Source organism: Cnephaeus nilssonii (genome assembly GCF_951640355.1).
Source record: "Cnephaeus nilssonii genome assembly, chromosome: 6".
NCBI lineage: Eukaryota > Metazoa > Chordata > Mammalia > Chiroptera > Vespertilionidae > Cnephaeus > Cnephaeus nilssonii.
This window is the reverse complement of record NC_137077.1, coordinates 100795367-100807394: the sequence shown is the minus strand read 5'-3', so window position 1 is coordinate 100807394 and position 12028 is coordinate 100795367. Positions and strand designations below refer to the sequence as shown.

At 34.8% G+C, this 12028-nt stretch overlaps 1 protein-coding gene across 6 annotated transcripts in view; it reads left to right on the top strand.

Moving 5' to 3' along the window:
- ZMYM2 (zinc finger MYM-type containing 2) overlaps nt 1–12028 on the top strand; it is a 179806-nt gene that overhangs the window by 91742 nt on the left and 76036 nt on the right. For all 6 annotated transcript variants that reach the window (XM_079775649.1, XM_079775647.1, XM_079775648.1 and 3 more), the window contains 4 exons: nt 2458–2608; nt 3062–3177; nt 7267–7383; nt 9506–9656. In XM_079775649.1, coding sequence (XP_079631775.1) covers nt 2458–2608; nt 3062–3177; nt 7267–7383; nt 9506–9656 — 535 coding nt within the window. The remainder of the gene's footprint in view (nt 1–2457; nt 2609–3061; nt 3178–7266; nt 7384–9505; nt 9657–12028) is intronic.

Here is a 12028-nt window from a genome sequence, read left to right as displayed (position 1 = left end):
ACCTGGTCTACTTTTATTTTATTACGTCTTCAAACTTACTAATTACTTAACTATTCTGCCAATAAAATCATTGTCAACTTGAAGAATGTTTCTAATAAGTTAAAAAAATTCAAACCAAAATTAGATTAGACATTTGAACTTCATTTATTGAATCATAGATTGGTAAAGGAATTCCTCACAGGTGCTGTTACATGGAAGTCTTATGCATACATCTACTGGGAGTGATCCTGAGATACAATGACAGGTGTCCTGATGTTTTTAGTATTCGTAATTTGTACTGTGGTATCAGATTTTTTTAAAAAAATATATTTTGTTGATTTCTTACAGAGAGGAAGGGAGAGGGACAGAGAGTTAGAAACATCGATGAGAGAGAAACATTGACCAGCTGCCTCCTGCACACTCCCTACCGGGGATGTGCCCGCAACCAAGGCACGTGCCCTTGACCGGAATCGAACCTGGGACCCTTGAGTCCGCAGGCCGATGCTCTATCCACTGAGCCAAACCGGTTTCGGCAAGTGTTATCAGGTTTTAAACATTCTTTTATTTTCCATTTTTGATTTGTTTTCTTTGATTCCCCCCACCCCCAATATAACTATCTAAATTATTATATAGGCCTCAAGAAAACATGTTGCCTTTTAAATACTGGGAGAGCTAATAATTAGATTTAATAGGTTTACAGCTTTTCTGATATCTTATTACTATTATTTTGTTATTGATAAGTATTTCTTTCTGGAGCATATGAGAAATTGAAGAAAGAGTTGATTTCCACTTTGAAAAGTAAAACTTAGGGCTTCCTTTAAGAGATACTTGAGTAAATGGGAAATAGGCAGCATGGATTATATTTTATGGTACCAGAATGAATGTAACATACCTTCCTGGCACATCAAGAGTTATGTTTTCTCATACCTGTTCTATTTATTGTATGCTGAGGAAGTCTTTTTTATTTCTTTTTTTGATGTTGATGTTATTTACTTGTTTTTGTTATTGTTTTTACCTCCAAATTATTACTTTATTGTCTAAACTATTTTTGTGCTTGTGAAATTTATCCATTTTATTTTATTTTTGGCCTGATTGTCCTGTTTCCTGACATTTGTTACTTTTTTTTTAAAATCCTCACCCAAGGATATGTTTTTTCCTATTGATTTTAGAGAGAGATGAAGAGAGAGAGAGAGAGAGAGAGAGAGGAGAGAGGGGAGGGGAGGGAGGGGGTAGGGAAGGAGGGAGGTAAGGAAGGAAAGAGAGAAACATCGACATGACAAACACCAGTTGGTTGCCTCCTGTCTGTGCTCTGAAGGGATGAAATTGCAACCTAGATACATGCCCTGTCTGAGAATTAAACCTGCAACCCTTTTTGGTGTACAGTCAAAGCTCCATCCAAGAACCACCTTGTCAGGGCCCTGACATCTGTTACTTAACCATTTGTGGAACATTTTGATTTTTTCTTATATCATCATATTGTACTAGACTATGTTGGGTATTCAGATGAGTGAGATAATCTCCACATCAGGTGGAAAGGTGGATACAGTTAATTTTGCAACATGATCTATAATATTTGATTTAACTGATTGTGACAGTTCTGTAACTGCTCAGAAGAGATCAGATAAAAGTTGCTCTAAAAGGCTTCCCCCCATCTTTGTTGTCTAATTGTGACTAGCAAGTAAATGTTTTAATAGAAATACACCAGTTCATCCAAACTGTATTTTTATAAGACTATATATCAACAATATTGCTTTTGTCTAGCAGTTCTCAAAGTGTACCTCCTTTATCTTCATATATTCTATCTCATTTCTCTGAATTATATCAGTGTTGGCAAATAATTCATCCTTGGCCGAAGGATTGACTTCATTATTATCTATTAACTAATTATTAACTTTAGTTAATAGCCAAAAATCATTTTGAAAGTTTTTTAATCTAAAAATTAAAAATTTTATTTTATTGTGGTTGAATAAGGTTATAAATGTAGTAGATAGGTGGTAAATCAGTTTTAAGAGACATTTCAAAAGTGCTTGCACATCAGCAGCTCAATAGAATAACTATTTAACATCTTCAAATTATTTTCTCTGAAAGACTGTATTCATTTGATTATTAAGGCTTACATTTTTATGTCCATTTACTTTCTTCTGTCACAGGACAAAGAAGTGTGTCTTTATTGTAAACAGAAAACACTGTGCTTTGCTTTTCAATTGTTATTTACCTCTCTGTAGGGATTTTGTTAAATTAATAGAGAAAACACTATTTTTGAAGGAAAGTTATCTGAGGTCATTACTTTTGTTTGAATCTGATTTAGCTGCATTGCACTTAACAGCTTGCATCCAGATGAAGATTTCTGACCCACTAACCCCGATTAGAGATTAATAGAATTGTTTTGCAGAGAGAAAAGGTATAATGAAAAAATACAGTAATTTTTTTAGTTAAATTATGGTTTTCTTAATTATCTTTTTATGTTTCAAATTTTAGAAATATGGAAAACTGACCACTTGTACTGGTTGCCGAACACAGTGCAGGTTTTTTGATATGACTCAGTGTATAGGTCCTAATGGATATATGGAGCCATACTGTTCCACTGCTTGCATGAACAGTCACAAGACAAAATATGCAAAATCACAAAGTAAGTTTCAGGGATTTGGGCAGTTAAAAAACTTTAATAACAAGACTAATTTTCTAACTACTTTCCTTTAACTTGATTCTTGTGCTTGTGGTAATTACATAAATTTTTATTTTTTATTATCACACTAAACTATATTACTGGAAACTTTAATTATTAATGTTTTGATCATTCCATATTTCTTTTACTTTTTAAATTATTGAAGTTCTATCCATGCCTGTGTTCTTAGCTAAAACTTTTTCCATCTAAACATCTAAAACTGAGATTGTGTGTTTTAGAGACATAATAGACTCTTTTAGGACAGTACTTTTCAAGGTATAAATAAATAATTTTGGAAATTAAAGGATAGTTTACAGAAGGTTCTATTAAGCTGTTCTGAGGTTAATTAAGATACATTAAAAAAAGACTTATTACTTTATAAAGAAATCAGTTATGTATGTACCTTTTCTCTCCTAGGTTTGGGAATTATTTGCCATTTTTGTAAGCGCAACTCTTTACCTCAATATCAAGCCACAATGCCTGATGGAAAACTGTATAACTTTTGCAATTCCAGTTGTGTGGCTAAATTTCAGGTTTGTTGTTTATTTTGCATAACCCTTACCCTAATAAAATAGACCTAGAAAATAAACAGTGTAATATGCTTTGTCTTTATTTAATGTGCTAATTTTTTAGTTAGTTTTTTAAAAATATATTTTTATTTACTTCAGAGAAGAAGGGAGAAGGAGAGAGGGATAGAAACATAAATGATGAGAGAGAATCATTGATTGCCTGCCTCCTGCATGCCCCAAACTGGTCGTTGAGCCTGAAACCTGGAATTAAACCGTGACTTCCTGGTTTATAAGTTCATGCTCAACCATTGAGCCACAAAGGCCGGCCAATCTTTTTAGTTTGTTGAGGGTCACATTGGTAGGTTGATATTCTAGAGTCACAGCAGACATGGCTGCCCCCAGCTCTCTACTGAGAACTTTTTTGTTAATCTTCACCAGAGGCTATTTTTTCCATTGACTTTAAGAGATAGTGGAACGGAGGGGTGGGAGGAGTGGGGGGCAGAGAGAAAGATCAAGATCAATGTGAGAGACACATCAACTGGTTGCCTCCTACATTTGCCTCGGGCGCCCTGACCAGGGCCTGGGATTGATGCTCTAACCATTGTACTCACTGATCAGGGCCTAATTGACTTTTTAATTGTATGTATGACAGACATTGTAGGAAAAAAACACACCAAAATTTAGCTCCATGTCTGATGTATTTTCTTAGTAGATGGTTTGAATAACATCATGTGATTCTTATTGGGGAATTCTGTTTTATGAAGGACGTAGGTAGTATATTTAGCTTGGAAGTAATAAGCATAAATGTTTTCTTCATATATTAAAAATGTGGCAGGTATAAAGGGGATTGGATTTTAATACAAGATCAGTTTCAGGGAGACATTTTTTTTTTTAAATATATTTTATTGATTTTTTACAGAGAGGAAGGGAGAGGGACAGAGAGTTAGAAACATCGATGAGAGAGAAACATCGATCAGCTGCCTCCTGCACACCCCCCACTGGGGATGTGCCCGCAACCAAGGTACGTGCCCTTGACCGGAATCGAACCTGGGACCCCTCAGTCCGCAGGCCGACGCTCTATCCACTGAGCCAAACCGGTTTCGGCAAGGGAGACATTTTTCATTTTGTTAAATGTAAAGGTCATTTTATTTTGGAAAATTGTAAATTTTGGCATATGGATAGTCTCAGAAGATAGTATTTCTGGAAGTATTCAAAGTTAAGCCTGTTGATTAGGAAGGATAGTTTAGAGAGGATTTAGCATTAGTTAAGTGGTCGGAATAGGTTCACTACCTGCTGTGAAAACTTTAGGGTATTGCACAAAATTTCTCACCAGTGCACAAAGCTGTGCATCATGAGTTCATTTGATCAACAGTTCTGAGTTGCAGGCATTGTGCTCTGTGTTAATTTATTTAAAATGAAAATGCAGTCTCATATATGTTGTAGTAAACAGTTACTGCATTTTAAGTTGAAGTGGTTTTGAATTCAGCTGGGTGAGAGTTATTTTTGTTAGTAGTTAGATCCTCATCTGAGCTTAGGTATTAACCATATTCAAAATTAAACTTTCATTTTGGAAGTTGAGATTATAGCCATTGATACTCTTAGAGTGGCAAGTACTGCTTCTGACTTGTTGGCTTGTCCATAAAGTAGACGTTAAGGAATAAGGAGTAATTTGGTGAGTGAAAGCCAGTGTCTTTGACATGCTGCTTGTTATAACTTTCTTTATTCCTTTTTGATGTTGGGTAAACTGAAATGTTAATGGAAAATGTTTTAACTATTTTTTTCTTTTAATGGAAACTTATATTGCCCAGGATTTGATGAGACCAATGTAAATAGTACATTGTATATTTTAAAGAAACACTGAATTTAGACTTTGACTTCTGAGGGATGCATGCAAATAAGCCTGCAGGCAGCCTCATTGCTTTGTGACTCTATAAAAGTAGTGCTAGGGTTGACACATAGAAGGGCAGTGTTTTTTACTTTCTCTTTATTTTAAAGCAAATCATAGATTTTGAACTATATGTCTTGATTAGATGGTTTTCCATTCTAAATTTTGAAAAAATAGCCCTGACCAGTGGCTCAGTTGGTTGAGCTTTATCCTGTACTCCAAAAGGTTGTGGGTTCGATTCTCGGTCAAGGCACATATCTAGGAGGTTGTTTGGATCCCAGTTGTGATACCTACAGGAAGCAACGGGTAGATGTTTCTCCCACTTTCTCTCTAAAATCAATAAAAAATATCCTTGGGTGAGGAAAAATATATTTTAAGAAAAGTTGTGAATAAATAATTTTAATGGACTTGAATTTTCTTGAAAATAGTTAAGGACAATGGCAGTTTTTATTTAAAAATTTTATTCATCTGATAGTTACTGCCTTAAATCTGCATGTTTTAATTTTTATAAATTTTAATTGTGTAGAACAACGCAGAAGTTTTAAAAATGATAAAGGTTACAAAAAGAATAAAAATGATGTAGGTGGTTTTCTCTCCACTGCCACATTGAAAAAAATTGTATTAACTATTTCCTACATTCACAAGATACTTACGTAATATGGATTAAAGAATGAAAATTAAATATCAGTGTACTCCCTCACTCAGATTAGATTAAAACTTTTTTTTTTTTAAAATATTTTATTGATTTTTCACAGAGAGGAAGAGAGAGGGATAGAGAGCCAGAAACATCGATGAGAGAGAACCATCGATCAGCTGCCTCCTGCACACCCCCCACCGGGGATGCGCCCGCAACCAAGGTACATGCCCCTGACCGGAATCGAACCCGTGACCCTCCAGTCCGCAGGCCGACGCTCTATCCACTGAGCCAAACCGGTCCTGGCTAGATTAAAACTTTTAAAGCCCATGTATCCTTATATCTTACTCTATGCTGTAAATGGTTTTAACTTGTAAAATAAATATAAAAATAAATTCCTGATATCAGTGCCAGTCTATAAATCTTTTTTCTCTAACTTTGTATATGAAACGATGCACTTTTAAACGTAATATAGGCTGGCCCTGACTGGTGTGGCTCAGTTAGTGAGCTCGTCATCCTTGCACCTAGAGGTCACTGGTTTGATTCCTTGTTGTGGCACATACCTAGGTTTTGGGCTTGATCCTGGTAGGGGGCATGCTGGAGGCAGCTGGTTGATGTTTCTCTTATCTCTCTCTCCCTCCCTCCCTCCCTTTCCCTTCCTCTAAAAATCAATAATAATAATAAAAAAGTAACATAGACAGTTTTTCATTGATGGACTTAGGATGACAAAGATGGCAGCAGTGCAAGTGGGACTGGTCAGCTCTGTCACCTGTTAGGGCTAGGTTTTAAATGAAAAATTTTATTGATTGATTGATTTTAGAGACAGAGAGAGGAAGTGGGTGGAAGAGAGAGAGAGAAACATTGATTTTGTTGTTCCGCTCATTCATGCATTCATTGGTTGATTCCTGTATGCCCTGACGGGATCAAACCTGCAGCCCTAGCATATCAGACAATGCTCTAACCAACTGAGCTACCTGGCCAGGGCCTAGGGTTTAAATTTTTATTTACTAATTCAGAACTTGGTTAAACAACTTCACTATTATTTGCTTACATTTTCTTTTTTATTTTCCTGGTGTTTTTTTTTTTTTTTTTTTTACTTTTTATTTTTTATTTAATCCTCAACCGAGGATATTTTTCCATTGATTTTTAGAGAGAATGGAAGAGAGAAGAAGAGACTGTTGGGGTACATGCCCTTGACCAGAATCGAACCTGGGACCCTTCAGTCCGCAGGCGGACGCTCTATCCACTGAGCCAAACTGGCTAGGGCTGCTTACATTTCCTTTTTTTTTTTTTACCTTTTCTTAAAGAGGAAAAAAAAATCAGGATTGGTATGATTCCTCCCCCCCCCCCCCTTTTTCATGTATTTTTAAAATTAGTAATCCTGTGATAAATGAATTTTAGTTTTTATAAGACATACTTAATATAGTAGTATACTTCTTAAGGACAAAATTCAGAAATGTAATTTTATGTATTGAAATACTTAAGCAAAATACATACTGTTTTCTGGACATTGTCAATATTTGACAGTTGTCATACATAAAAATTCCAAAATCCATATCAGACTCAGTATATTTTGTTCTTTGTTTTGTTTAAGGCTCTAAGTATGCAGTCATCTCCAAATGGCCAGTTTGTAACTCCGAGTGATATTCAGTTGAAATGCAACTATTGCAAAAATTCCTTTTGTTCAAAGCCAGAAATCCTGGAATGGGAGGCAAGTCATATTTTGTTATGTATATTATGTAGTAAAATAATTATGGCATATCCATCTGAGAAGTTGTTTCCTAGTGGATAAGGATCAGTTTTTCAGATTTTGTGTACCATTAAGAAAAAAAAGATGCTGTCATTAAATATGATGCATCATCGTTTTTGAATTATTTACTTATGTGGGAGCGGCACTAACAAAGGATCTGTTTTTTTTCTTCAATGTAAAACATAAAGTTATTGAAGTCATAGTCACTATATATTATGTTCATAACAGTGTATAGTGTGTCACTTTGTTTAGCTATGTACCTGGAATAAATATCTGTGCAGTATTTTCTCCATCTCTCCCTTATCTCTTCTCTACCTGCCCATCCATCCTAATAATTATTTTCTGTGAACTCTAATATCTTGTATTACCCGCTACCTGTAAAATAAAATTTGGTAATCATTTACCATGTTGTCATTTAACATTTTACAATTTGTTTTAATAAAAGACTCCTAATATAAATTTATTTTCCCTTTTCATCATTCTTACCTTCACCAATTTATTAATTTACTTTGCCATATCTTTTTTGTCATTAGCAAAAACTTTGATTACTAATTTTTCTCTCATTAAGGGGCAGTAATAGTGGATGGATGGATGGACAAGGTGGCCCTGGTTGAACATCGCTTTTTGAGCACTGCTTATCTTTGGCCCTTCTTTCTTTCACCTTTTTTTTTTTGAGAGCGTGTAGTATATAAAATGATACAAAGTGCGGTACTGACAATAGCTCCTGAGCCAAGACTTATTAGTGACTGTTGGCAAGTCTTAGGTGAAAAGTGATTCCCAGAACCAAACTACACAATTTTTAAAGTACTTTGGATATATGAAATTTCATTATTTTAACACTTAAATCCCTAGAAAATTTTCTAGTTTGTTAATTTAATTGGTTTAATCTTAAGAACATTTTAACCAATCATTCTTTGAGACTGTTGATGGCACTCAGTGATGATTTTTAGTGACTAAAACCCTTTTTAGATCTTAGCAGGAAGAATGTTGAAGGTCCAATAAGAAAGGACAAAGGATTGGTGGGGAATGAGGAAATGAGCTCATGAGCAAGCACATAAGAATAGTATCATACAGGAGATGAAAGTCCTGCATAAACTGTCCTGATAATACTAGATGAAAATGAGGTTCTTTTTACCCTCTCCATGTGAGCACCACCCTGCCTTGGCAGTCTTGTGCTGTGTTGCTTTTATTTATTTGGCGGGCAAGTATTGGAAGGAATTAGGAAACACCATCAAATTGAATGGGAACTGCACCTGACTCTCAGGTGATTGCTTCTTGCAGTTGCAGTTTCTTTGTTGCTTTTTCTTTAGAGTTACACGTCCATGATGGGGTACCTTTCCACTGATGATCGCCTTACCACTTTAGTTACTTCCTAGGTTCTTTCACTTTCCTTGTCTGGGTCTTCAGGTATCTTTGCTAGTGTGAGATAATTTAGGCCTAGTCTGTCTACATCCTGGGAAACACTGCTGCCCTGGAGGTTTTAACTTGTTCCTGACTTGACTGCATACTTGAAAAATCACTGGCTCTTATGGGTTTGAGGCCAGGAGAAGTAACTAAATAATTACTAACCTTGCTCTATTCTAGGGAGCCCACTGCACTCAGCCTTGAGCTTAGCAGCACAATGGGTGATGGCTCCAAATTGAATATCTTACCCACAATAGGTCTGTTACTGTTAAGCTGTGATAAGAAGGGATTGAGGCTACTTGAGTATACTTAACAAAATTATTTTTGAGTGAAAAATGTCATAATTTTCATCTTTTTGTTATATCTTCCATTGTTTTCTTCCCATATCTCCAGTTCAGTTAGCAACATCAGATTGCTGTATTGCTTTGGTGATGCTTGTACTATTTCACTATAATTTTTGGTTAGTTAATGGTATTGAATTTTGTGGAGTTTTGTCTAAATATAGCAGTGAATTAGTTAAACTAGGTGTCTATGGTCTATTAGAAATGTATCCCCAAGGAAGATAACATTACGTAGGTAAATGATTTAACTTAGTTTCTGTAAACATGGCTTGTTTATTTCTTAAACTTGTTCTCGAGATGGTTGTCCTCTGCTTACAAGGTTCCCATTGTGCATTTAGAATAAAGTACATCAATTCTGCAGCAGAACCTGCTCAGACGACTATAAGAAGCTGCATTGCATAGTTACATATTGCGAGTACTGTCAAGAGGAGAAGACTCTTCATGAAACAGTAAATTTCTCTGGCGTTAAGAGACCCTTCTGTAGTGAAGGCAAGTGTATATACAGTGTTGTTCATAACGTATTAATATTTAATATTAATTCTTTTGCCCAAATATTTTCAAACTGTTAAGTGTACATGTCCAGAAGAGCTGTACAATTTTAGTGCAGCTGAACATAAAAAATTGAGTTTGCTTTTCTATTGACTTGGTTTGTAAAAAATTTGGTAACCTGTTTACCATTTCTGGGAAGTTTCTATAATAAAATCAAATCATTATTATACCATGTCATTTTTAAACATGTGAATTGTGACCTGAAAAATGACTTTCCAAGTGGACAAGAATTCTTTTTTATTGGATCCATTTTTCTGTCCAGCATACTGCTTAGCCTACAGAGGTTTTCAATATTCTGGAAAGAAAACTACCTGTGGCATTCCTATAATGGGGAAATACTCAGGTTTTCAATTTGGGATGCCAGAGAAACACTGACTTTGGTTAATAATGCATTTTGAAATTCTCTTTCCTCTCACCCTGTGCTTATTACTTTTCCCCAAGTGTCACATTCTGGCTTGAAGTTGGCTTTCACTTTCTATGGTCCCAAACACTGAACTCCCACCTTTCCTATCTGCTATCCTCATCTATTATTTTCCAGTTAGTTATTTTTTTCTTTTCCTGGATCCACTTTTTCTAAGGATTTCTATTTCTAGTTAGGGCCAAGGAAAAGATTGGAGCTTCTTTTTGTCCAGAACCACCATCTCCCTGTAATTGGCAAAAATGATTAACACAAAGGGAAAGTGGAGAAGCACCTGCTATATGTTCTCTAGGCCTTTTAGAAAACATGGAGTTACTCCTTTGTTCACATAAATACAGATCTATAAGAAAGGTGATATTGTAGACATCAAGGGAGTGGTCATTGTTCAAAAAGGAATGCCCTACATATGTTACCATGGCAAAACTACAAGAGTCTACGTCACCCAGCATATGATGGGCATTGTTGTAAGATTCTTGCCAGGAGAATTAATGTATGTATTGAGTATATTAAGCACTCTTAGGAGCTGAGATAGCTTTCTGAAATGTGTGAAGGGAAATGATCAGAAAAAGAAGGAAACCAAAGAGAAAGGTTCAACAGAAGCGTCACCCTGATCCACCCAGAGAAGCACATTTTGTGAGAACCAATGGAAAGAAGCCTGAGCTGCTGAAACCCACTTCCTATGAAGCTATGGCATGATAAGTGTAAAAACATAAAAGACCTCTGTATTGTTTAAAAACACACACACACACACACACACACACACACACACACACAAAAATAAAAATAAAAAAAATAAATAAAAAACACACAGTTGGAAAATCCTAAATTCCAACAGTACCAAAAGATTGCCAGTTCTTTCAGTATTATACATTTTACATAGAAGTTTGTATATGTAAGAAAGGACTGCTTATAAAAGAAAGTATCCCAATTTTATAGGTTTATTTGGCACAGTTCATCTGGAATGAAAGGGTACTATGTTTATTGTTAAGATTACAGCTATGATGAAAAATTGAAAAGATTAATTTGGAATTAATATAACTCTTTTTACACCTGAATTTTTGTGTAGTGACATTCTTAGTGATTCCTAAATCTGAGTGTATTGGTATTAATGGCTAACATACATACCGGTGATCTTGTGCCCTTGGGATTATGTGGATTTTACTAAAATGAACAGATAAGTAGCAGCAAGTAGATAATTGGTGTTTAAGAACATAATTTTCAATCAGAGGGATATAATCAGAGGGACTTAATCACTGTAGATGGGCAATAAAAGCTTAAAAAAAAGGATTTTTGTCTTTTTCCTGTTTAATATATATATATATTTTTGCTTTTAACTGCATCTAATTTTCTATTGGAACCTGTCAGAAATAATGAAATATACCATCTGGTATTACTATCAAAATCTTGTTAGAAAAATGAAGCAAATAAAGGTGAAATATTAAAAATATTTGTAAATATAGTTGAAAGTAACAAATTATAGATGAATTGCTAAATAAATTATATAAGAATAATTAATTTCCAAAAATATTATATAGAAAATATTTGTAATTCAACTTCACAGTTTGGAAAGCTTATTTAAAGCTAGGTTGATGAGGACAGAGTTTGTGGAGGATTTCAGATAAGGAGTGGAAGGTCATTCTTATGTGGCACAGCATAAGTCAAGTACAGAAGATTATTTAATCCTCAGAGAGATATAAATAAGATTGATATGTAAAAAAATAAAATAATGCATTTACATAGTAGGTAAAATAAATATTTTACTGAAGGAATGGAATAAAAAAATGTTTTCTCTTTACAAGTCAATAAACCCAGTTTTACATCTCTGAAGGTCTTTGTAGGGTGGCAGACAAATAGCCTAGAAAATTCCACTAAAATGCCCACTTACCTGAATTAT